Source organism: Bipolaris oryzae (genome assembly GCF_000523455.1).
Source record: "Bipolaris oryzae ATCC 44560 unplaced genomic scaffold scaffold_64, whole genome shotgun sequence".
NCBI lineage: Eukaryota > Fungi > Ascomycota > Dothideomycetes > Pleosporales > Pleosporaceae > Bipolaris > Bipolaris oryzae.
The window spans coordinates 14,929-39,429 of record NW_006911340.1 but is presented as its reverse complement, the minus strand read 5'-3'; the positions used below and the strand labels follow the sequence as shown (position 1 = coordinate 39,429).

Below are 24,501 nucleotides of genomic sequence, written 5' to 3'. Positions count from 1 at the left end.
ATTGCTGTGGCTGGCCATCACCGCTGCGACACACATCTTCACCTTTCATCTTCCTACAAGGAAGACCAAGCATAGCGCCAATAAGCACGCCTACACTTGATACCCTCACTAACACTCACTCTGACGGACTGAAGGTGTCTGAAATCTCTACATTCTACGTGCAATCTATCCCACGTCAACATGGCGGACATCGATGCTGAGCTCGCAGGCATCGGCAAGGAGCTTGACAAGGACGCAGAGATTGATCGCATCCGCAGCGTCTTCAGCCTCGATGCCTACGCCGTCCTAGACCTCCAACCCGGTGTTCCCGAATCCGACATTAAAAAAGTCTACCGCGCAAAGTCCCTTCTCATCCATCCGGACAAGACCAAGAACGAGCTCGCCCCCGACGCCTTCGACCGCCTCAAGAAAGCCCAGACAGTATTGCTCGACGAGAAGCTGCGCGCGGAGCTTGACGAAAACATTGCCGATGCGCGTATGCTGCTCATGCGCGAGAAGAAGCTCACAGCCGACGACGAGGAAACACGTAGCGAAGAGTTTGCCAAGGAGTGGCGGCAGAAAACTATCTGGGTGATACGGGAGAATGAGTTGAGGAAGCAGAGGCAGATGAAGGCAGCGATGCGCGAGGAAGGCAGGGCACAGCGCAAAGAGGAAGAAGAGGCCAAGGAGCGCAAGCGCAAGAGAGAACAAGACGAGGCATGGGAGAAAACACGCGACACAAGAATCAACAGCTGGCGTGACTTTCAGCAGGGCAAGAAACCTGATGCCGCTGCCGATGGTGGTGTAAAGAAGAAGAAAAAGAAGGTCAAGGCCCTAGGTTAAGCTTATCGCCTACCTCACCATAGTCCTGGGAATTTCTTCACACTGCCATCTCATTTGCCGGAAGGAGAAGATCAGAAATCACACATGGCCATTATCTCTCTCTCTCTCCAAAGAAAAAATAAACCCGCCATGTCCTTCTGCGCTCTCCTTCCAAGGCACACCAAAGCCAGTCATGTCTCTCTTCTCGATACCCAAACATACTTTAGTTTAACTCCCCACCCCCCTACTTGATGTCCCTGCATACATGCAATACATACATATATAACTACTAGTCCCAAGTCCCCACACACTCAGCATGTATCTCCGAACTCCTACCTCTTACACCAACGCCCAACCCAATCAATACACCCTTCATCGCCGACCAAATTAACTTGCCGGACTCTTATCCGCTGTTTCTTAGTAGGTCGGCGGAGACCCAGTAGCGCAACTTACCCACATCCCTCCTCCCAAAGTTCACGTTCGTCATGTTCCCGCCGATCCCGCTTTATTAGAGTTTTGCCCAACACCTGCTTGAAGGTTTGAGCTAAGGGGGGAGCTAAGCGCGGGTTAGAGACTGCATAGGTCGAACGTCAGGTCATTAAATTTTTTTTCCTCCCTCTCATTACGGCCGCAAGGAAGTAGTAGGCGATTTTGTTCCCGTCGCCCGTTTTGGTTTATCCGGTGGTGGGAGGTGCGGAATGACTAAGTTTCTGCACAGACTTGGCTGGTCGAAGCGCGAGCGATGTGGAAGCAGTTGATCTAAAAAGGGGGAAGGACAGTGGAGAGTGGTGCTTAGTATGTGTTTAGTAATACATGGGTCATCGGTGTACATCAAACAACGTTTTCGTTAAAAATATGCAATACAAGTATTCATGTAGCTAGCTCTACGTCTGTATGACATGTCCCAACCCATAAACCTTAAAAATTCCCATCGTAAACGAGAAAAAGTCAATCCGAAGATTGCGTAAGAATCAGGAGAGAAAGTGGTAAAAAAAAGGGTATATCCTCCTTTCGTAAGCCTCCTTGAGTCGCGAGAATAAAAAAAGGGCCTAGCAGCCCTACGCCTCAGTCGTACGATGTTTCCGTGGCAAAACGCGCCCTTGGTATTGAATCCACGTAACGCGTGTGAATAAGTGAAATGCTTGAGTAATAGTTTTGTTTTTTGGTTCAAGTTGCCCCCCCACGAGCTGACCAGAGCTCAGGGGGGTGTGAATGAAGAAGAAGTTAGAGGAGAGAGAAAATAAGAGGCCGTGGTATCTTTAAGGTAAGAATGGTTTGTTGCAAGCTCAACAAAGGGACGTGATGGACAATTAAGGAAACATTGAAGAAGTAAAGAAAACAAGAGAGAAAAAAATGCCAAGGCAAGAAAAACATGGCGAGGAAAAGATGCTGCAATCATGCGTAGATCATACTGGGTTGCCAAGATGCAAAAAAAGGCAAAGGAAAGGATGATCAGGATGACAAAGAAAAAAACAGAACTGGAGGTGAAGTAAAAAGGAAAAGAACAAAAATCCCAACGAGTTGAATCATTCCCCCGTTTCCCATCATGTGCATGCATTCCACCGTTTTCTGGAAGACAGACATAACAAGACGATTCAAAGGAGAAGAATCACTGACCAGCAGGTGAATCCAACCCTCGATGTCCTCGTCAACGCTCCCCAAACTCTTATTTTCTTATTCCAGCATCTGTTGAATATCCAATCGCCTCCGCTTCACCGTCTCAGGAGACTCAAACCTCCGCTGCTCGGCACCACTCGCCAGCGACTCCAGTGGTCTAACACGCTCGTGTTCTGCTGCTGCTGGAGCACCCGTGCTCATTGCTTCAATGTGCAGTGGCGAACCGAGAGGTGAGGGCGCCGTTCGAATGGGCGGAAGGTGTAGGCCCTCAAGACGTGCGGGACGGTTCAGTTCGCGGAAGGGTTGCTTTGAAGACGATGCGGGTGGTCGAGTGGCGGATCCGTAAGGTGAGGGGTATGTATTCGTGCGGGGTTGGGCGGGAGGCTGGTAGGTAGGCAAGTATCCAGTGTCTGCGCCTGCGCCTGCGGTGGGCGAGTAGCCGTATGATGGACTGCTGCTGTAGGAGCCGGGGCTTATCATAGGCAATGATGTTCGGACAGCTGAGAGATTGTAGTACGGTGAGTTCGGCCCGGAGCTGGTTGAAGATGGTCGGCGTGACTGGTGCGGCGTGAGGTATGACACCGGTGCGTTGTTTAGAGCAGATGTTGTCTGAGGTGCGTTGTTTGGTGTGGGAGGAGCAAGCTGCTGGGTGAGTAGGTTTGGGGCTGCGAGCCTTGGTGGTGATATCACAACCAGCGTCACAAAGTACAGCGAGGTCTTTGCAAGCCTGATTTGGACTTGCAGCGACTGATATGGCTCTGCACCTGGGGCGCGGAAGCTGAGGTAGATGGGCCTGTTGGTGAAGCCCTGTGTGAAGTGGTCAATCTCTTGATCTGTTACAGCGTCCATTACTGATCGCATGGGATCCTGCCCCACAGGAGTGATGGGTGCCATGTATGCCGGCTCACGCTCGTCGCGCTCATCGCGTAGTTCGTGACACAATCGCTGGAGACTTTCGTTTTGCCTGGGCTCTAGCAGATCGCCAAGATGCTTACCCTGGATGTCTCCCAAAAAGGATACCAATTCCGCAAAAGCATGATTTGTTTTTTGTATCATCAGGTCCAAGCTCAAGTATGCAACTGGAAGCTTGTGGTATGCCGGGCTTGCTCCCGTACTATAGGGCAAAGGTAGTGGTCCGCCGGCTGCGTCTCTCGTCGTAGATGCCGGTAAGGAAAGGCCGGCGTTTGGGAGATCTCGCTGGTGGGCAGTGCCCCCAAACATGCGCTGGGAATCAGGGGCTCGGGGTAGAAGAGACCCTGGATATGTCGAATGGTGAACAGGGGTTTCTAAAGGTGGAGCACCCAACAGTTGGCTGGTCGGTCTGCCTTCTTCCATTCTTGCGAATTCTCTATCATCCCTGAGTCGCGGCCGCCCTCTCTTCTTGTGTTGCACATCCTTGCACGTCTCCTATTTCCCAGAATCAGCATTGCAAGGAACAGGCTTACAGGTCTAATGACTTAACAAGGGCAACTAACCTGTTTACCAGAAGCCACACAGCGGCCACAAGGACGCTGAACATCACAGCTGAGATGTGCCTTTTTGCAGTTGACACAGGCTGATGCCACATGTGCTTTGGTTCTTCTGGCTGGCTTGGCTGGTCTGGCTGGTGGTGGTGCAATCATCGCAGTTGGCTGAACCATAGGCCCTTGGTGTTGCATTCCAGCATAGGGTGGCAAAGGGGTATTTTGGTAGCCGTATGGATACGGCTGGGGAATAGACTGTCCATAAGATTGATGTTGAAGTGGACGTCCAGGTTGATAAGAGAGAGCCTGGCCCCTAGGCTGGGATTCCCCAGGGTATAGTGGTCGCTGGAGAACGGGAGTTGCCATTGATGAACGTGGATCGTATGTTGCGGGCGGCGCAGGAGGTTGAACAAAGCTATCCTGTCGTTGAGACGATCCTACAGGTTGCGAGTAAGAGAGGCGCGCGGATTCAACAGACTGTGCTGATCGACGACCTGGGGATTGAGGTTCTGACATGGGCGGGGATGGGTAATCCTGATGCGCAGACCTATGAGGGCTGAATTTCGCCCGAAATTTGGACAGGCCGTCTTCAGCTTCCGCAGGCCGCCCAAATGGCGTAGAAAGGAGTGAGGTCGGACCGGGTAGAACCAGGCTCTGCATAGTTTTACCGCTATGCGCTCAAACGCCGCGTCAGCAGCGGGAGCTTAACGGTGTGTGTGTGGAGGTACAGGTGGGCCAGAAAACTGCGCAGGTCTGGATACCGCGCTTCACTTTTGCTACCCAAGGAAGAAGCAAAAAGCACGATAAAGTTGGCCAGGAAGTCAAAGACAATCTAGATGACAGACAAGGTAAGTTGATGCAGAAAATGAAAGGAGGAGGTGAAGATGATGACGAAGGGTAGGGATCAACTACGTAAGGCTAAACAAGCGGCGAATGTACAACTAGGTACGTACGTACGGCCCTCGAAGCCGAAAAGGCGGCATGCTGTAAGCCAGCCAGCAACAAAAGATCAAGGCAATGGAATTGGGGAAGGAGAGGTGGGCTCTTGGAATTACCTTGTGTGACAACAGTGTCGTGTAGGCCTGGATAGGCACAGAGTAGTAGCTGGGATAGATAGTCGTAGGAAAGCAAAAGACGGCGGGGCCAGTGTTGGTGTTAGGTCTACTGGAGCTAACAGGGTAATGGGACGAGGAAGAGGAGAGGGGAGGCGATGGTATTGACTCAGTGTGGAGCCAATGGGGAATTTGGGATGGCAAATCGTAAAAACATCAGAGCAGTCGTCTGCCCACTCGGCGGAAATTCCCCAGTAATAACCACAATCAGTTATGGGGAATTCTTGCTCACAGATCTTTGCCAATCCCTGTCAAGTCGTGCATGAGGGGCCTCCCAAGAGACGGGGGCCACGCTGAGTTCCGGGCAACGGGAGCAGGGGAGGATGCGTCTCGGGGACGACGACATGCTTCCCTCGTTCGGCTGATGGTTCTTCGACATTTTTGCTAGGCTGGGTGTCCTAGACGGCCGATGCACCCGCGGAAGCACCTATGCACGGCCATTAGTTGGTAGTGGGTGCATGGGCAAAGCGGGTTGGGGAGCCTTGTCAGAGGCCGCTCGATCCCCCTGCTTTCCGCACCGTCTGAGAGCCGGGGTGTGCTAACGGGATATGGCTCGCGCTTCTACACGCCATTGCACCATTGTTTTGCGGCCGCCCAGGCAAACTTTCAGTTGAAGCATGGCACAGGTCGAGGGGGGCCCTTGATGCGCGGCGTGCGCTTATGTGCGACCCAGTAATTGCCTTTGCTGGCTCGATTAGGCACATCCAGAGACCGAAAACGTTCGGTCCAAGACCAGCATCAGGAACGGCAAAGGATGCAAGTCATTTCAGTCAGACGATCACGGGGTTTCAGGAGCCATGGGGTTAGCATTGCGAGCGCAAGCTCAAGCTCCATGGAGGACATTTGTGGCTCTCGATGACAGGCCCGCGGCTGTGGTGCACTACTGCTATGGCGACGCTTGTCGCTGTCAGTCGCGCGTCAGGACCCCTTCAGACCAACCACCACATAGATCGCCTCGCTCGCCTCTTCGCACCGACCGACGGTGGCAGCGGAAGTCCTCGCCTCGCGGCGGCTACGCTGCATTGATTGCCGGGGAAAGCGTGCTCAGGGTCCCTAGCAGTGGGACATGAGATATCAGAGTATACATGTTGCGATAACACTCATTACCACTATGCTCTGATGAGGATGATGACGCACATGCCTGGCGTCAACTCTATCACGGCCCATACAGGTTGGAAATACGACCACTGCTGCGATCGACGTCTCCGTGCGGATATGGCTGAGGCAGGGCGACGCCTTTTTGTATGGAAATTTCCGTCGTCACATCGAGCGAGGTCCGACTTGCCCGCAAAAGCAATCCGTTCGTCATTAGGTTCTCAGCCCACGGCGACGTCCCTTCCTGCGGCAAGTCTGAACTCTTGTCGCATCTTGTGGGGCACGTAGCTTTGTCATGCGACACGCCATGCCCACCTAGCTGCATGGCGCCGGCGCTGTAAGCTTATGTATATGGTGCGGGTGATAGATCTGGCAGATGCAGTGTGCTCTGGGACACCACGCGTGAGCAACGGTAAGCTGCATCCGACGACATACTGTGTATCTGGCCCTCGTACTTAGTGCCAGAAAAGCTTCTGCACAGCTGAACATTGCGGCGGCCATGTGTGGAATGTTGTGTGCACCTTGGCCAGTGACGGGTGCATAAGACGTCAAACAACGGACTCATTTACGCTTCAGGCGACCCTCTCATGCAGGCTGCAAAATCTAACACTGAACAGTTTTCAGTCCCAACCACCCCAGAATCACGCGCTAGGGGTGGCGTCCAATGCTCTTATGAAGCGACACATAGTGCCATGGGCAAAATGCGGTACAGGCATATCATATGTCCCATTATAGGCTTCGTGTTGCATGGGCATGGTACTGGGCACACAAAAAAACTCCGGTGGGTGAATCGATCGAAAGTTGGCGCCCGGTCGAAGATCTGCCTGCAAACTGCCCGAGCCAGGACAGACGGCATTACGGGCAGTATGGCTTGTCGTGCTGGCGTGTGCGCAGCAAGTACACCTAGTAGCAGCATTGATGATGCGGGGCCGACGCTTAGGTCGAGGGCACGACAAACATTGCAGACGAGAGACCTCCTCGGCATGTGATGGCCTCGTGTTTTTTTTTCTCGACGGGAATGAGAAACACAAGACGGAGCGCTTTGCTGCCGCCGATGCCACACAGAGAGAGAAAGGCAAAAAGAGTGGCAGCAGGAGCATTAGCGGCCACCTCGCTTGTCAGTCACGGCGACGCATTCAGAAGGTAGAACGGCGACTGCGGCAGGGCAACAATTCCGCGCTGCAGTCCACAGTGGATGGGTGGATAGACTTGTTGACCCGTGGGACTCGACCTCGACACGGAGCTGCGGTTAGCTGAGCCGAGAGCCGTGAAGATCGGTGCTGTGGCTGGGATCTATACCATGGCACTATCCCTGGATGAGCTTATCCACGAGCGACCAACACATGTACTTACACGCACTTTACTTACAGCATCCATCATAAACTATCACCATGACAAATTCCGGATTGCCCTTGTCCCTACCCCAACACAACCTGCAAGGGTAGGGCACGGCACATGTACTCGCTTGAACCAGGGCAAGCAAGCCCCCCAGCATGTCCGCCATGGCTTGGATACCTCCCCTCTGCACATCTTTACCTTGCTCTTAGCGGAATGAGCCGAGATCCAAAACGCAGGGAGTATGAGTCAGGTCTGCAGGAGCGTTTCCTCCTCGCTCGTCGGGGGGAGGGGGGATGGCACCATCGCTCGACTAGGGTGGTTTTTTTTACGGCCGAAAAAGCGCATGCTTGTTTTGGTGATAAACCTGACAAACTCCGCAGGGTGTGTATGATTGGTGCTGGTCCCCCACCCACCTACGGAAAATATAACACACCAAGCCCAAGAAACCAACGCGGTGGCCCTGAGGCTAGGTAATCTATTTAGCCTTGTTCGACCATGAGTAAAATCCAAAAATAATCTTAGATAGCGGAAGTGGTGTCGTTGTGAGCAGGCTCTATATCGCCTATATAGATTGCTTTCACTTCTGAGTACCATTCGCCGGAGCTACGGCATCCGCATAACGGCCTGTCCAATGTCCCGGGACTGCTCGTCCTGCGGTGGCGGGCCCAGCCGCTGTGTTTGTGCGGTGACGATGACTGTTGAGAGACTCGTCCGCACGCTTCGCTGTTGGAACTATTTGTCCTGCAGTGCGTATACGGCCCTCTACCGGCCTTTCCATGCCCCATTTCGTGTTCGTACGGGCTCCGTATTGTGACAGGTTGGCGTCAGCCGCATGGTGACGCCCCAAATATTGCGACAGAGTTGCGGGCGGGATCTACGAACCGGTGCTCAGGACACGTTGTGCCAAAGTAGCCTCTGCCAGGGGCCCTCGCCCGCCATGCTGTCCGTTCCCTCCTGGGGGCCCTTGCAGCCTCGCCCTCCCTTGCATCTGGGCGCGGGACCACTGTCGATTTGCGACTGGGTGCGGGCCGAGTTGGACCAGTGGTGGCCTCGGTGCGTCGATATGTTGTGTAATGCGTGTACTATTCTCAAAGTTGATGGTCGCGTGGGTCTTGTGTAAGGATAGGAGCGTGTGTAGTTGGACATACTCACACAGCATGTGCGGCTCATGGCTTTGCCCTCAAGGCGCCCTGCAGCCAGCTCCTTACGATGCGTGTGTATGACAGGCAAACCCTGCAGACATCCGCTGCCGACCCCCTTCGAGTCGACTCGTCAGGCCTGCAGCGGAGCGAGAAATTTCCGGTAATATGCTATATCAACAACCAAGCAGCCGTTTACCGAGATACGGAATGTGACTACGCTTGCAGCCACCCGACTAGAGCGGCAGTCTAGACTGCGCCGCCGTAAGAGAACCACGCCGCAGCCGTTGGCCTGCGTGCCGGCGTCTGGTGCGGGTGTTTGGTTTTGATCGAAAAGCGTCGAGCGTATTGCTGCGAAATTGGCCGACAGATTGCGGGCATGTTGAATATCAAAAAGCCGTTGAAGTATGGGGAGGCGTAGGAGTATTGTTGGTCGGCATCGCGTAGTTCCAAAACCCCGAGGCCGAAGCCACGGCTCTCAGGCCACCCACACAGCGCATGTAAGTGCAGTCATCCGGCCGTAGCACTTGGTTGCAACCAAAGGAGAAGACAAAAAGCAATGGCAGCAGTATTAGTAGTACTAGCAGTAGTACTAGCAGTAGCAGTGGCAGCAGTAGTTGCAACAGTGGCAGCATCAGCAATAACAAATGTGGCGGCTTCTGGAAGAACGTCGGGTGAGCTGCCGCAGCGCGGATGCAGGAGGATTCCAAAGCTATTGAGGCCTGGCGGCGTTTGGCCAGAATAGGGAATGGTGGTGTGCACCCTTGAGTTTCGTTGAGTGGAGAAGAAATATGTCGGCTCAAAGAAATCTCCTCGATGGTGGGATGACGTGCCTGCATAGCCATGTGCACCCGATGTGGATGCGCCCCCCTCCTCCCCTGGGAGCCCTGTCCCTGCTTCGGACCTTATTGAGGGTGGTAAGCTTGCAGGTAAGCCTTGACCCTAGGCGCCGAGTACTTACATGCTCTATAATGCAGGCGCCTGTCACTGTCATTTGTCTAGCGGATGTTTTGCACTCTAACCCTTGCTCGGTAGAGTATGGAGTGGACCTACATGAATACTTACATGCATCCATGCTACACATGTAGATATCGTCCGTTTGCGTCCTAATGGCCTGCACTCCCAAAACTTAGCACCCCAAAGCCCAAACACAAAAGTACTCAAAGGGGGTCCAGGTCGCTGCAAATCGAGCCACGACTTGTTTTTGCAACCTTTATTTCTCGTCGACCACGGCGATGTGCGCAGGTAAAAAAAAAGCCACTATTGAGTCCAATGTGCTTTGGCCGAGAGGGGCTTGGTGCTTGCCCACAACTCTGTTCCAGTACCCGATTAAGTTTCGCCAATCCGCACCCAGGTGGCACAGCAAAGCAACGACAGCCTCTGGCGATAAAAGCAACCAACCATGACCTGACCTTGCCCATTACAACGGTCCTTTCTCGCACAATTAGCCCCTCTGGCCAATGGTGCAGCCACCTTCTTTGTTTTGCTTCGCCACAGGGCCAGCCGACAAATCACATCCGACACTGCACCTCGGCCCACGACCATGGTGGATCATCATCATGTTACACAGCAGCGTCGCTGACACGTGCCAACTCAAACCTCATCATTGTCGATTCATGCGTCCAGGCATAAGGCCCGTGTATTGATTCAACCACCTCAATGTTTCCGCTTTTTCGACGGTCGCGCATTCTTTTCTCGCCGTTTCTCCTGTATTTTGCGGTTCTTGCGCACCGTATCCACATCCCGAAGCTCACTCTTGCCCTTTCCGTCCTTGAAGGCCCCAACGCGCTTCTCCTGTGCTTCAGCCACCCGCTTCTTCTGCACATGATAATCGTCGCGGTATCGGTCAGCTTGTTTCGGCGCCTTTTCCGATTTGTGCTTGTACCGAGGTGCGTTGTTGAAAGATGCCGCTGGGCGGTTGGCGGATTCCATCTCGCCCACCCTCGGCATCTTGACCTTGTTTGCTTTGCGCCAGTCATCAAAACGACCGCTGCGGAAACTCGCCGCAATTTTTTGTCCACTTTCCCCGCGGATCATCTTGGCTCCTTTGGATCCGTCGTCGTCGTTGGTGCGGTTGACATACTTCTTGGACTTTTTGTCCCACCGCATCTTGGACTTGACTGCGTCTGCGAAACCTTGGATTTCGTCGTTGACCAGCGACATTTCTGCAGCTCGTGCTGCAGACACAAAGTTGGTGTTGCCAGCATCTCCACCGCTAACTCCATATGCCTTTTCCTCGGCCAAGTTCTCCTTGGGAGTATACGACATGAAGTAGTCGTCGTTCCTCCAACTATCTTGCTTGGACTTCTTCGAGGCCGGCTGTGACACTGACACTTCGAGCTCGTCCGAGTCGGAATCATAGACACCCTCTGCAACCTCAACCTCATCCTCCGAGGACATGTCCTCGTCATTTGCTTCTCTTGAAGAAGCATGAAGAGTGTCCAGCTCATCTTCATCCTTTTTGTTAGCCGCCTGTTTAGCTTTCTGACGCTCAACCTGCTCTCTTCTTTTGCGCATAATCTCAGCTGTTTCGCTATGAATCCCGCGTTTCCCAATTTCAAACACTGTTTCCGCGGGACGAAATGACTGGATCCTCGCGAGCATGTCTTCTTTCTCTCTTTGAGCGGTGTGTGCATCATTGCTAAAAAGCATGTGCGTTTCAGCAAAATTAGGAGACGATGCTAGTTCTTTGGCGCGTACTACGCTCTGTGCGCTTGCCTGGTTGCGTGTGCGCTGGTATTGTCGCTCACCCTTTTCAGCAACACTTAGTAAAAGCGCTAAGTCTTCGTCCTCGCTGAGTTGTCTGTTGACTTGCTCCACGGAGCTCTCTACCTGCCACGGCGACAAGCTCCCAACAACAAAATCATCTGCATAATTAGGCTCGTCACTCGACCGCCCCAAAAGCAGGCGCTTGCCTAGAAAGAGCTGTAGATCTATGAGGTAGGGTAGGTCGACGTGTCTGCATAGACTGTATGCCCAACCTTTTCTTCCCGCACGTGCTGTTCGTCCGACTCGATGGACAAAAATCTTGGGTTGTGACGGAAAGTCATAGTTTATGACATGGTTGATGTGAGGCATGTCAACACCACGGGCAGCAACGTCTGTGACGATAAGGATGCGGGTCAATCCAGTTCGGAAGTCTTGGATTTGCTCTTTTCGAGCAGTTTGATCGAGATTACCGTATACTGTAGAATATTAGTATTAGTCAGTACACAGCATATCATCTCACTCACCATATGATATGGCATATCCCAGATTGCGAAGAAGGTTGGCCAAATACTCTACCCTGTGTTTCGTTGCAGCAAAGATAATGGTTGACTCTGCAACTGGAAGGTCTTTGACGAAACCTTCACTACGCTTTCGCTTCTTGCTGGGTTTCTCACTCTCTTCTCGGGCCTTCTTTGCGGCGTCAGTCTCACCTACGGGGACTTTGATGACGTGATCCAGGAGGTACAGTAGAGCTCCATCTCGATCGCCCGACTTGATGGTAAAGTAAGCACTCTTGAGATCTGGCGAGATCTTGCTTTCCGCATCCAGACGTATCAATTTGGGCTCTTGTAAACCTGCTCGGGCAAACTCCACGAGTGACTTTGGCAAAGTGGCACTGAACAAGAGTGTCTGCCTCGAGGCAGGGAGGGCGTAAAGAATTTCCGAAAGTTGGGCAGCAAAACCCATTTCGAACAACCGATCGGCTTCGTCGAAAACAATGTACTTGACCGAGGAGAGGTCGAGGCCCATCTCGACCTTAAGATGCAGGAAACGTCCTGGAGTGGCAATGATGATGTCGGGGTTTGTGGTCATGGAGCTAAATTCTGCGGGATTGTCAGTATGCATCACAATGGCTCAGTGACTATGCATACGTACGTTCTTCAAGACTGTCACCACCAACGAGCAAGATGGTTCGTAAATCGGTACCACGACCCAGCTCCTTGACTACCTTGAGTGTTTGCAATGCAAGTTCGCGGGAGGGCGACATGATAATTCCTCGCGCGCCAACTTTTGCGGAGTGCGCCTTGAGCTTTTGAATCATAGGTATGACGAAGGCGGCCGTCTTTCCGGAACCGGTTCTGGCCATTCCTACCACATCCTCGCCCTGAAGCATAAGCGGCACTGCCTTGCGCTGAATCGGAGTTGGGACCTTGAAGCCCTTTTGTGCGATAGCCTTTAGAAGGGCCGCATTTAGGCCCATGGCTTGGAAACCTCCACCCTTCTTGACCGACTTGCCTACGTTCGAGGCTTTGCGATTTGAAGCGGCCTGTTTCGCGGCGATGAAAGCCTCGTCGTTGGATCCATCATCACTGCCAACGTCAAGATCTAAGCCCAGATCTGCGTTCAGGTCCGTCTCTTGTGGAATGTCATCGCCGCCTGCTAGGGCATCGAAAATGTCGAACTCGGTTTCGGAGAGCGCCGGCGAGCTCGCGCGGGGGGCCATGTTTGGCTGCTCGACTTTAGGGTTCCGGGACGACGGAGGCGAACTTTTGCTCTGCTTGATGTTCGAAAGTCGCGCGCAGAGACACTCTTGGGAAAATTTCGAGCACGGACCTCATGAAATCTTGGCGGCAGGGATGCTGCTGGAATAGCGTTCACGTGCCCCGCGATGAGGCAGGCGCGTCCGACGCGTTTTGCCTCTAGTAGATTTGCTGCACACGGCGTCTCTCAACTTAAGTCAGCAGGATGAGTAAGTCCTCTGCATTCCAATGTTACTAATAATTCAGGCTAACCACTCCAGATTACAACAACTACGAAACCTCGTACACGTCCTATGGCGCTGGCGGCGCTGGCGGCGGTGGTGGCGGAGGCGGCTTCATACCAGGAGAGGGCGGCAGTACACAGAGTCCCGGTGGCCGGCAAAATCAGATCCAGGACTCGGTACGCCCTGTTACTATCAAGCAGATCCTAGACGCGCAAGGAGAGGTGGGGAGCAATGACACTTTCAAAATTGACGGCACAGTGATCAGCCAGGTACATAACAGCCCCGCGTTTGATTTGTATGCTTCCGCTAACTTGGAGTCAGCTCACACTTGTCGGCCAAATACGCAACATATCTAACCAGACCACAAACACCACATATCGCCTCGATGATGGCACCGGTAGCATAGAGGTTAAGCAATGGGTCAATCCAGAGACAGTAGATCACAGCAGCGTCGCCAAGGCTAAGCTCGTCGAAGGCGCATACTGTAGGGCATGGGGCAAGCTAAGGAGCTTCAATGACCGCAAATCAGTCGGAGCGACAATCATCCGCCCAATCGAGGACATGAACGAAATCTCTTACCACTTGCTCGAAGCAACAGCCATCCATCTCTACTTTACGCGCGGTCCTCCTGGCCAGGCTGGCAGCGCCACAACCAATGGGGCAGGAAAACAACGAGCGATAGAGGGTGGGTATGGTGGGGCCGACCTCGCAGGCTACTCTCAAGCTGCGAAGAGGGTCTTCAGCTTTCTCAGAGAAGTTGAACAGTCGAACGAGGGCGTGAATCAGTATGAAATTGCCTCGAAGCTCGGCATCGACGCTGCAGACGTAGCAAAGGCGGGTGAGGATCTGTTGGCAGGCGGCTTGATATACACGACTCTGGACGATCAGACCTGGGCGATTCTTGAGGCCGACTAAATAGGATATGATGCTGTAATGAGTTACTAAGGAGAGTGGACAAAGGTACGACATTCCGCCAGGGGAGATTTCAGCAAAAGCATGCGATTCATGAGAGCACCTATGGCCTGTATTGATAGTCAACCATTACGCCTCATGCAAATATGTAAAGAAATCCTACTTCTCTGCGTTTGTAGAGAGAAACAGCACACATGTTCCAACAATAGCACACGATACCACTGTGAATATAACCTGCGTCTTCCATCCTGTTTGCACCAGTGCCCGCCGGCGACTATATCGTGTGACGGTATTGATGTAATTAGCCAGCCCCGCAGCCATACATGCCAAGGACAAGATCCAGAAGACAATACCCAGTGGTAGTGCGAAGCGCAGCTCTGTAGCGTGTGTTAGTGGAAATTTTCAGACGAAAGTAGTCGTATGCTAACCGAGTGATGTTGGTTGTAACTTGAGATGGAAAGACAGCACAATGGCTACCGACACGATAGCCATGTACACGCTTAGTTTGAGCCAAGCAAGAAATGCTGTCGGACACATTAACCATTCTGGCTCGTTTTCGACACAGACATTGATGGGAAACCCACTTCTCTCGTTGGCGGCATGATCCCGCGCATCCGAGGTGACGTTATCGAACAGTAGTACACCACCCAGCCACGGGTGTTCTTTGAAAGCCGTTCGGTCATAATCATTACTCCTACCGCACTAATTAGAACACAAAGTCCGGATACGAAGGGAAATGCGGGGAAGAACTACTGTTTAACCAAGATGGGTTTACTTCCAAAGATGTTGTAGAATGGTCGATACGGTTCGCGTAAGATGGCCTCATCCGTAGCATCCATGCGCTCCAGGCTCCTGAAATCCATGGTTTCAAACAAATGCGATCGCACACTCAACCCAAATCGATGAACAAGGCAGAAAAAGTCCGGGCGAAGGATTGATGTTTGGACACGATAGTAATTCCGGTTGCTTATTTACCAGCACAGGCCCGGGCTCGGCATTAAGTAGCGGTAGGTAACTAAAAGTACGTCAGTAGGACCGACCGAACCATCTTCATTGACGCATCCACAACATTGGTCCTTCCTTTGCACCTGAAGTCCACTGTCCATCAAGTCCACTAACTTCACAATGGAGAAACAAAAAGAACTCACGCTTTTCGGCGGATGCGAGTATGTATAACACCATCCCCGAAGTGACGTCATCGTATATACTACATTAAATGCTCTCCGACGCTGACATGAAAATTTTCTTACCATCAATTAAGAGGCTGGAACGCTTCAGATTGGACAGCAAGCGACGACCGCGTTCGTGGCGGAGCTTCGCAATCTCATCTCAGCATCAGCGGCTCCTCTGCTCGTTTCCACGGCACCCTCGACACAAAAGCGCTTGGGGGCGCGGGATTCGCCAGCCAGCGCACCACGGGCGAGACCCGAGCGTGGGATTTATCGGCTTACGATGGAATTTTCCTGGATATCGGCGAGCTTGATGGGAAAAAGTATACGCTGACGCTCAAGGATGAGCTGTTGCCGCCTATGGCGGATGGACGCGAGCAGTCGTCGATTAACTTTGAGTATGATTTTGATTCAAAGAGTGGAATGGGGATTTTCGTGCCGTGGCATGCGATGAAGGCGACGTATCGGGGGAGAGAGCAGAATGATACTAAGCCGTTGGATACGGAGAGTGTGAAGCGGTTTAGTATTATGATTAGGAGGTATGGTTTTGTGTTTTCTGCGACTTGTTCCGTGGTCTATCTCCCTTTTTCTTTTTTGCTAATGGACGAAATAGTTTCTTCGGTTCTCAAGAAGGCGACTTTAATCTTGTCATTAACTCTATCAAGGCTGTTACACAGTCTATCGATGTTGAAAAGCACATTGTTGGTCGAGGCATTCAGGTACGGCTTTAATCATACTCTCGACCCGGTTTTGTGACTAACAGATTGCTCTACTGTAGGAGCAAGAGCCATGGTCCTGGAAGAACTCAAATCTCGTTGGTCTCGCGGTCATCTTGGGCTCTACGTGGGCTGTCTCTTGGGCTTATTGCTGGTGGAAGGGCTATGATATGAGTATCATGCGCCTTTCCAGATGGTGGTCCGTTGTAAGAAAATAGTAGGGCAGTCCAAGGGCTTAATACGGACTGCATAAAACACAAACTTTTCATACAACCCGTCTGTATATGCTGCAAAGAAAGAATTATCCAAAAGCGGTTATCTTTCTTTCACCCTGAGTTGATTAAAGTGCGCAACTTTATCACATATTAAATTGATTACTACTTTAGGCTGACTTCGATCGCTCTTTCCTACTTGAGTCTCTAATAATTATATAACTTATCGCGTTTGACTATTTTCCTCTAGCCTAGACCAGGACTAAGTGAGTATAGCCTAACCTTGTGTAACATCGTGGCCTATGCGATCTATCCTTAACGAAATTTTTCCAACCCTTAACCTTATCTCAACACATGTTGAGTACCCTGTACTCATTTGACAGCCTACATACATTTACCCTAACGCTAGCTTATCTTGACGCAGTCCAGACTCCAAGTCACGCCTCATATACTAGGAATGCACACAGCTCGGCTTGGACCTAGTGGGCCACGCCCTCCTTCGATATCAAGGCTGCGATTAACAGATACCACATGATTGGTATTTCCAGCTCCCTGATAACCTGTGACCGTACTAGGTATGCGTAATCGAATGATCCAGCTGCCTATTGGTGCCTGTACTTGTACCGGTCAAGCTCTTCCTCTTCTGTTACTGGTTGTTGATTCGGCATACTGTTCCGGTGAACAGTTACAAAGGCGACGGGCTTGTATTTCAGCAATAGCATTGGGCTGAGAATCGCTTGTATGCATGGTCATGCATGACGAATGAACAAACTCAACCAGGCAGTGTCTGCGGGGGCTGAGCCTGCTCACACCTAGGTATCCGTAGATGCATTTCCCTGAGTGCGACTCCTAAATTCACACTCCTGCATCTCAAACGTTCTCCATGGTGCAATCATGCACTGGTTTCGCGCCTAATCGATGAAACTTAGTGATCACATCTCTAATTGAGATGGAGGACTGCGTGGCATTTGGGGTGTTTGTGCTGACAGTTGAACATGCTTTTTTCGTCGCCCTGAAAATGGCTGAGTCAATCTGCAGCCTGTTTTGCGTATTCGTCAGGTTTAACCAGATGCGTGGTACTCCTCTTCAGCTGCGGCTGCAAGCATGCATTAGACTTTGAGAGGCTTCAAGACGACTGAGGATAAATTTCCCCGCACTTGTCTTGCTCTATCAGGTCCACCCACTCCAATCGCCCATTTCTATCTCAAACTTTTTTTTCTCGGTAACTCCCTGCATTGGTACTCGTGCTTATTTGACAATGCCTAAATTGCTGAAGACTTGGTTCAAAGGAAATAGGAACCCGAATCAGGACAGTGACCTGCACTTCGGAGATAGCGCAGCCGAAGCATTTGCATCGTCTAGTTCTAGCAGCTCAAGTCATGGAGAATGGGCACTGGTCCGTCACGAAGCTGCATCTTCCGATGTGACTGTTATCTCCAGCGGCCCACGTGAAGCTTCCATGGAGACGACCACCGCATTGCCGGAACATTCACAGACGACCAACAACACAGGTACCGGCGGGGCGAGTCACTACAAGACGGGTCTCAATCTTCTATATAAAGCCAAGGAGGGCATTTTGACTGTAGAGTTAGTATGCATTCAGATTGATGTGCGCTTTCAAGCTAAGTAATCATAGTATTGTGGCAGTCCATGGAATCAATGGCGAGCCTTTTACGACCTGGACCGATGCTGGCGGAAGCGGCAATCTCTGGCTTCGAGATTTTCTGCCAAAGGCGATACCATCATCTCGAATCTTTACTTTTGGATATACCGCAGATTTCTTCTCACGCAGCGACATGAATATTCTCGATTGCGCACGGAGCCTACTCGCTGGACTAGACTCGCAGCGAACTGATGGTGACGAACTGCGTCCTCTAGTGTTCATTGGCCACAGTCTTGGTGGCTTAGTCATCAAGGCAGCCTTGCTGGAGGCTAAAGAAAAGGAAAATCCGACATGGGATGCTGTCCGTCATGGCGGTGTCATGTTCATGGGTGTGCCACATGATGGAGCGAAACTGGCAAGTTTTGCAAGCAGCGTGAGCATGATCGCCAATATCTACTCGTCGACGAATACAAAGATGTTGAAGCAGCTCAAATCAGATTCTCGCGACTTGTGGGAGCTCTCGCGGCGCTTTGGCAACATCCAGAAATATCTGCGCTTAGTTTCTGTTCTTGAAGCTGAGAGGACCGTGTCTGGGTCAGGAAGGGGAAGCATCAAGGTCGTGCATGACGATTCCGCAAGGCTGAACCTCGGAGAAGATGAGTACAAGATTGACGGCTCTGACCACAGTACGGTATGTAAATTCGGGGATGCTAACAACCCGGAGTACATCAAGGTCCAGAACAGCTTGAAGAAGTTGACACAACCTACTCAACCCGTATCGCGTACGTAGAATTTCCCTTGTTAGCGTATAGTCCATTCGAAATTGTAACCTCTCTCCAACACACAGTGTTCCACCTCATTGTGCAACACATCCATATGTTGGGGGCAATATCGAGTGCATTCTAATGCCTCCATGTACTATTATCTCCAGGTGGAGTGCTAGCGCTAAGAGGTTGAGTGCCATCGTTTCGTATTCTAGCAAAATTTTGCAGAATTTTGTGTGAATTTTGAAGTCATATTCTTACCTCAAACCAGGCGATCCAAATAGCAAGATTCTGAGTTCGATTGACGAGACAAAGAATCATAGAGATGCTCGGGATGAAAGACTTGAGGGGACTTGCCAATGGATCTTTGAGAGGCAAGAGTACAAGGACTGGAAATCAGGGGCATCTGAAAACATACTTTGGGTAGTTGCAACGGGTAAGTCACTCTCCTGACATGGTTCCGTACTTTCTGACCCGATGCTAAGCTGGTAGCGGTAAAACCATACTCACGTGAGTTTCAATTTCGTTTGAGGAGCGCAGGGCGTTCTGTGCTGATGTCACTTTCAAGCTCCTCGGTTATTGACGCTCTTTTGGGCGATCGCGGTGTCAACGATGGCCTGGCCTACTTCTATTGTGACTATAAAGATGCTACCAGCCAAAACATCTCCCAAATCTTTGGCTGTCTATCAGCCCAGCTCTCACGGCAGAATAACATCTTTCGTTCTGTCGCAGCGAAATACCTGGTAAGCATATGTCACTGTCAGTTGCGCAAGACCTTTGCTGACTTCGCAGGCAACTTTTCAAAAATCCAACATTGAAACCCGAACAATCGACTACAAACGGCTCATAAGCATCATGATGGAGACTTGCAATCATTTCAACTGCATATATCTGATTATAGATGCCGTGGACGAGTTCATGCCTCCGAGTGGTACGCATGGAAATTGGGATCAGCGAACAGCATTATTGAGAACACTCCTGGAGTTGGAAGAGGCAGGCAGAGGAAAAATCAAGATTTTCCTCACCAGCCGGCCCACGCGCGAGATTCAGGATGAATTAACAGGCGTACCAAGTGTCACAATCACGAAAGAGGCAAATTCTAAGGATATCGAACTCTATATCCGTAAGAGGCTTGAGGCCACCAGAAAAAAGAGTCGTGCCGAATGGGGCAACAAGTTGAGAGCAGGTGAAGAGCAAAATCCAACAATGTCTGAATTCATCACTTCTCAGATAACCGAGAAAGCAGATGGCATGTAAGAGTCATTTACTCCGAACTTGTGCAGATAAGTCCACTCATTTAAAAGGCAGGTTTCTTTTTGCTACTTTGCAGTTGGAAGTCCTGCTCAACTCCGACTACAAGGTAGACATATCAGTCACACTTGAACGTTTACCGAAGAACCTGGAAAAGACCTGGGAACGTATTCTGATAGACAACGACGCAAGCCAAACAACTTCACAAGAATGTGAGATTGTAACGCACATGCTTCAGTGGCTTGTCGCAGCGGCTCGGCCTTTGAAACTCTATGAGATCACAGCTGCAGTAGCAGTGCCCTCTTATGAGACATATCTGGAGACGGAAAGATGGGTGCCTCATTCTGAATGGTTGTCAGACGTGCGTTTAGAGGGACCTCTCCATACGCCCGAGTGGCTACGGAAACTGTGCGGGCCTCTCGTCCGATTGACCTCATCCAAGGAGGAAATTTCACTTGCACATTTCTCGCTCAAAGAATACTTGACATCTGGTAAACTTGGCAACAGCAGCAATGCTCAAGTACAGAAGTATAACGTCGCGCTTGCAGACGCACATGCTCACATCGCCACCGTCTCATTGACATATCTATGTTCGCAGGAACTATCCAAGCCATTCCGCAACAGACAAGAATTGGACGAGCTGCGTCAGGCGCACAAGCTTATGGATTACGCCACGCTGCATGGAGGCACCCATCTTTCGCATCCATCACTTTCCAATCGAGTCGACGACAAGATCATCGACCTTCTCAACTATCTCCTGATACCGGAAGTGACATGGACAGTACTGGGTCTAGAACGTGGTCAGTCAGACGCACTTCTAGACGTTACTCTCACTGCACTACCTCATCCCGACCTGGAGACGGATGACTACGAGAGCTGGCCTACTGAGTGCGACGCGGTATATGACGCTCAAGTTTCGTCAGACCTAGTCGAATCGCTGATAGAACGAACGGTCGAATTAATCGAATCTCGCAATAACTGCAAGACGTTCCTACAGCTCTTCCGCCTTCTCAGCGGACGCATGCGAAAGGATCATCCCTTCAATGTCACACCCCTCTACTACGCAGCATTGTTTGGTTGGAGACCAGGAGTCGAGAGACTTGTGGAGTCAGTTCGGGACCGAGTTACCACTTCCGATTTGAACCATGCTTTGCGTGCCGCAGCCATGGGTGGCTTTCCCGATATCATTAGGCTACTCACTTCGGCTGGGGCCATTGTCAACTCAAATATGAGATCGCTCGGAAGTCCTATTCAGACGGCAATTTCTTGTGGTTGCGTTGACGCTACCAATACATTGCTGACTCTAGGAGCCGATCTGCGAAGGGAGGAGCCCTACTATCGGGTTGGAGGCACCGTAGGCAGTAGTATGCAAGCCGCTGCTGAGACTGGCGACACGGCCTTGATACAGCGCATTATCGATAAAGGTGGTGATCTCAACTGCAATGATGGCTGGCTTGGGACACCACTCCAATCAGTTCTCGAGAAAGGTCAAGATAAGGTTGCGCACTGGATCATTGACCATCCTAACTTTGACCCCAACGTCACAGGCGGTTACTATGGCAGTGCATCTCGCTTTCTCTGCTTTGCAGGGCCCCAGCCAGGGCTGGAACTGCTTGAGAAGATCTTCAATCGCGGAGGCATGCCCTCTGAGCGTGTTGGTGTCTACGGTAGCCTACTGGAAATCGCCAGCCACTTCGGTCATAGAGATATAGTGCAACTTTTGCTTGAGAGAAACGCGGAATTGGATGGAATCTCCATGGGACAGTTTGGGAATGCTGTTCATGCAGCTGCAATGAGGGGCGATGAGGAGATACTTGGCCGTCTGCTCTCACAAGGCGGAGATTCCAATTGCGCAGGCCGATGGCTAGGACGCGGTGTCGCCCAACACGGATTCATCCCTGGAAACCGGTATGGGCAATGTATTCAGCTCATTCAAGGCACGGGATTTCTCGCATTCGACCACTCCTGGGTTACGAAAGCTTTCTTCGCGCCGGCGATACATGCCGCCATGCGCATCAGGGAGGTCGACCACAACAAATGGTTCTTGCTTTTCGAGAATGAGCCTACTCATCGCGACGGCCATTTTGGAAATCCGCTCCAAGGCGCGGCATTTCGTGGACATACCGGAGTGTTGAAGCTCCTACTGGCAAATGGCGCTCGTATAGACGCGCATGGCGGATTCTTTGGGACTGCGCTGCAGGCCGCCGCCTCACAGAGACATCTTGAAGCGGTCAAAGTTCTGTTAGAACAAGGTGCGAATCCCAACATAGCTCCGTCGGGATTCTATGGTAGTGCCCTTGCCGCTGCCACCGCACTGGGCTTTAGAGATATCATACAAGTTCTGGTAGATTGGGGAGCAAGGTACGACTGCTTCGACGAGAACGGCTGGAGTGCGCAAACTTGGGAAACTCTTCGCACAGCAGACTCACCACTCGAGATGCAACCCGAAGCTGAGTGTAGAACTCCTAACGCGTGGAGTTCCGTAGACAAGTCACCTTATCTCGACATCATCGACGACGACGGACTCGTTGTGCAGAGCCTTAGTGCTATGGTTTTCGCAGCCACAGCTCTAGCGAAACATCCAGTATCACCGTACAAAAACTTCTACTTCGAGATCACAGTCGAAGACCCGGGTCTGGAAAGGTATTTTTCCCTTCTTTTCCTTCTTTCTATGGTCTTCTACTAAAATGGACCACACAGAATCATAGCGATCGGTTTCTGTGAGAAGTCACACCCAACTTTCAAGCTTCCTGGCTTTACAGAAGATTGCTGGGGTTTCCGTGGCGATGATGGCTGTTTCGAACACAAGCCTAAAGAAGGACTAACATGGCCGCATGGCTCAAGTTGGGGTTACCATGGTGATGATGGAGTTTTGTATGCACAGAACGTGCCGAAAGAGCTAGGACAGGAGGGAAGTGTGCCTTTCGGTGAAGGGGACACAGTGGGCTGCGGGCTAGAGTGGCAAAGTGGAGGACGATGCTCAATATTCTGGACAAAAAATGGGGTCAGACTCGGTACGTTCCTTGCTTACTTACTGCCTCGGCAATTACCGCCCATAGATATGATCAAGCAGCTAACTATCTTCCACACAGAGCCAAGCGTTACAACCGAAAGACGAAGACTATATCCGGCAGTCGGATTACAATCTGAGGGCGCAGTTGTGAGGGCGAACTTTGGGCAAAGATCCTTCCGATATGAGGTTGATGGTAGTAGTAGCACAACTTCCCTGCGTGTCCAGGCATAGCAGTTGAGTCAATGCTCGTGGCTCAGACATTCTTTCACGATCTTTTTCTTTATTACTTGGCCTTTTTTCCATCTGTTGGCTACGCAGCGTATATCAAAAAATGAACTTCACAGTCAAAATAAGAATAGTCTAGCAATACTACGAAAACCTCTTAACGAATATATGCCTACTAGGCATACCTCTGTTAGGTACGACACCTACAGCATAGTTACGACGAAGGCAGCAACAGCAAACTACATTTACAATACAACAGCAGCATAACAAACTACAATTATAACAAGGATACTAACTATTAACAAGTAGTAAGACAGACCAAAGTAAATCACGCATAACTTACCACAGTACAACAAAGTGCTCCAATACCTATAAATCCACCATATCATCGGCCGATCTCTCCCATCTCATCCCGACCACGAATCAATTTCAACGCCATCTCAACTCGTATCACCACCATATCGATCTTTATTCTGCCGGCTGTCGCCTGGATTTTCTCTCTACAAGATACCTATAAAGATTTCTTCTTCTCTAACCATAGTATTAGCTTTCTTTACGTGCACTACTGGAATAAATCTACTAAGATGTGTAGAAGTGGATTCTAGATATATTCCTTTAGATTGGTACACGTGAAAGATTCTTTGGTAATAGTCTTGCTTCTTAGTCGCCATGCTATATACAATCCTGACAGTTGTTCCTTGAACAACTACACCTCTGTTCCCTCACCTCAACCTTTCCGAAAACCACCTCGAACCCACCTCATCAACGAATCTCTGTTGAGTAGCCCGCCCCTTCCCTCTCAAAAAGAAAGCAAAAACAGCAACAACAAAAAACCTCCCCCATCCTCATCACAACACACTCCTACCATCCCTCCCCCCCATCCCCCGGCACGACCCGTCCATCCCACACACACACACACACCTCTTACCTCACCCACCACCCCCTCAACAAAATTTCCCACCAAGAATCCCCGGCATAATACTCCGATGCAAACCCATCTTCTCTTTTTCCTTTCTTTTCTTTTGTTCTTCCTCTTCACCCTCTCTTCCTTGCCCGGCAACTCGTTTAATTTCTTTTACATGGGCTAACGCACGGCTAGCTAGAGGACTTAACGGATAGGCATGAGGTAGAATAATGATGCTGATGATGATGATGGGGAGAAGGGAGAAGGGACTATGTATCATGTGCCATATCCTCCCCGCATGCTAAGTGATATCTTGGTAACCTTGGTGAAAGGATTGTAAAAAGAAAGGGGGGGGGCCACATATGTTGTCAAAGGATGTTATTGCATTGTCTTCGAGATGAGAAGGGGGAAGCTAAGAAAAAGGATGGGATGAGGAGGGGGGGGGAAGAATGTTGAGCTGTAAGATTACCTCGT

The 24,501-nt window shown here is 51.0% G+C and overlaps 14 protein-coding genes across 14 annotated transcripts; 7 read left to right on the top strand and 7 right to left on the bottom strand.

The window, feature by feature from the left end:
• Positions 1-180: 180 nt before the first annotated feature.
• Positions 181-822, top strand: COCMIDRAFT_5255 (uncharacterized protein; the record flags this gene model as incomplete). The annotated part of the gene is made up of 1 exon (XM_007689726.1): positions 181-822. One exon carries the CDS (start codon positions 181-183, stop codon positions 820-822), a length of 642 nt encoding a protein of 213 aa, XP_007687916.1.
• Positions 823-2,475: 1,653 nt separating this feature from the next.
• Positions 2,476-4,541, bottom strand: COCMIDRAFT_95290 (uncharacterized protein; the record flags this gene model as incomplete). Its single annotated transcript, XM_007689750.1, has 2 exons — positions 2,476-3,825; positions 3,894-4,541. The coding sequence occupies 2 exons, from the start codon at positions 4,539-4,541 to the stop codon at positions 2,476-2,478; spliced, it is 1,998 nt and encodes a 665-aa protein (XP_007687940.1).
• A 30-nt stretch (positions 4,542-4,571) lies between these two features.
• Positions 4,572-4,724, bottom strand: COCMIDRAFT_95190 (uncharacterized protein; the record flags this gene model as incomplete). The annotated part of the gene is made up of 1 exon (XM_007689749.1): positions 4,572-4,724. A coding segment is annotated over one exon (153 nt), but the record flags the coding sequence as incomplete, so codon positions are not given.
• Positions 4,725-5,204: 480 nt separating this feature from the next.
• COCMIDRAFT_95243 (uncharacterized protein) lies at positions 5,205-5,372 on the bottom strand (the record flags this gene model as incomplete). The annotated part of the gene is made up of 1 exon (XM_007689748.1): positions 5,205-5,372. One exon carries the CDS (start codon positions 5,370-5,372, stop codon positions 5,205-5,207), a length of 168 nt encoding a protein of 55 aa, XP_007687938.1.
• A 1,357-nt stretch (positions 5,373-6,729) lies between these two features.
• COCMIDRAFT_36724 (uncharacterized protein) lies at positions 6,730-7,592 on the bottom strand (the record flags this gene model as incomplete). Its single annotated transcript, XM_007689741.1, has 3 exons — positions 6,730-6,967; positions 7,215-7,374; positions 7,457-7,592. 3 exons carry the CDS (start codon positions 7,590-7,592, stop codon positions 6,730-6,732), a joined length of 534 nt encoding a protein of 177 aa, XP_007687931.1.
• A 658-nt stretch (positions 7,593-8,250) lies between these two features.
• On the bottom strand, positions 8,251-8,596 carry COCMIDRAFT_95289 (uncharacterized protein; the record flags this gene model as incomplete). The annotated part of the gene is given in 2 exon segments (XM_007689747.1): positions 8,251-8,414; positions 8,428-8,596. 2 exon segments carry the CDS (start codon positions 8,594-8,596, stop codon positions 8,251-8,253), a joined length of 333 nt encoding a protein of 110 aa, XP_007687937.1.
• A 1,625-nt stretch (positions 8,597-10,221) lies between these two features.
• Positions 10,222-12,997, bottom strand: COCMIDRAFT_5253 (uncharacterized protein; the record flags this gene model as incomplete). Its single annotated transcript, XM_007689725.1, has 3 exons — positions 10,222-11,750; positions 11,799-12,377; positions 12,430-12,997. The coding sequence occupies 3 exons, from the start codon at positions 12,995-12,997 to the stop codon at positions 10,222-10,224; spliced, it is 2,676 nt and encodes an 891-aa protein (XP_007687915.1).
• Positions 12,998-13,162: 165 nt separating this feature from the next.
• Positions 13,163-14,173, top strand: COCMIDRAFT_36721 (uncharacterized protein; the record flags this gene model as incomplete). Its single annotated transcript, XM_007689740.1, has 3 exons — positions 13,163-13,175; positions 13,295-13,527; positions 13,580-14,173. 3 exons carry the CDS (start codon positions 13,163-13,165, stop codon positions 14,171-14,173), a joined length of 840 nt encoding a protein of 279 aa, XP_007687930.1.
• Positions 14,174-14,329: 156 nt separating this feature from the next.
• Positions 14,330-15,033, bottom strand: COCMIDRAFT_36720 (uncharacterized protein; the record flags this gene model as incomplete). The annotated part of the gene is made up of 4 exons (XM_007689739.1): positions 14,330-14,547; positions 14,599-14,694; positions 14,755-14,864; positions 14,924-15,033. The coding sequence occupies 4 exons, from the start codon at positions 15,031-15,033 to the stop codon at positions 14,330-14,332; spliced, it is 534 nt and encodes a 177-aa protein (XP_007687929.1).
• Positions 15,034-15,295: 262 nt separating this feature from the next.
• On the top strand, positions 15,296-16,273 carry COCMIDRAFT_36719 (uncharacterized protein; the record flags this gene model as incomplete). Its single annotated transcript, XM_007689738.1, has 4 exons — positions 15,296-15,336; positions 15,432-15,878; positions 15,953-16,058; positions 16,118-16,273. 4 exons carry the CDS (start codon positions 15,296-15,298, stop codon positions 16,271-16,273), a joined length of 750 nt encoding a protein of 249 aa, XP_007687928.1.
• A 1,601-nt stretch (positions 16,274-17,874) lies between these two features.
• Positions 17,875-18,660, top strand: COCMIDRAFT_95224 (uncharacterized protein; the record flags this gene model as incomplete). The annotated part of the gene is made up of 1 exon (XM_007689746.1): positions 17,875-18,660. One exon carries the CDS (start codon positions 17,875-17,877, stop codon positions 18,658-18,660), a length of 786 nt encoding a protein of 261 aa, XP_007687936.1.
• A 772-nt stretch (positions 18,661-19,432) lies between these two features.
• Positions 19,433-20,057, top strand: COCMIDRAFT_51694 (uncharacterized protein; the record flags this gene model as incomplete). The annotated part of the gene is made up of 2 exons (XM_007689745.1): positions 19,433-19,887; positions 19,943-20,057. Coding segments are annotated over 2 exons (570 nt in total), but the record flags the coding sequence as incomplete, so codon positions are not given.
• Positions 20,058-20,114: 57 nt separating this feature from the next.
• COCMIDRAFT_95193 (uncharacterized protein) lies at positions 20,115-20,534 on the top strand (the record flags this gene model as incomplete). The annotated part of the gene is made up of 1 exon (XM_007689744.1): positions 20,115-20,534. A coding segment is annotated over one exon (420 nt), but the record flags the coding sequence as incomplete, so codon positions are not given.
• A 1,428-nt stretch (positions 20,535-21,962) lies between these two features.
• Positions 21,963-22,244, top strand: COCMIDRAFT_65221 (uncharacterized protein; the record flags this gene model as incomplete). Its single annotated transcript, XM_007689743.1, has 1 exon — positions 21,963-22,244. A coding segment is annotated over one exon (282 nt), but the record flags the coding sequence as incomplete, so codon positions are not given.
• Positions 22,245-24,501: the final 2,257 nt, after the last annotated feature.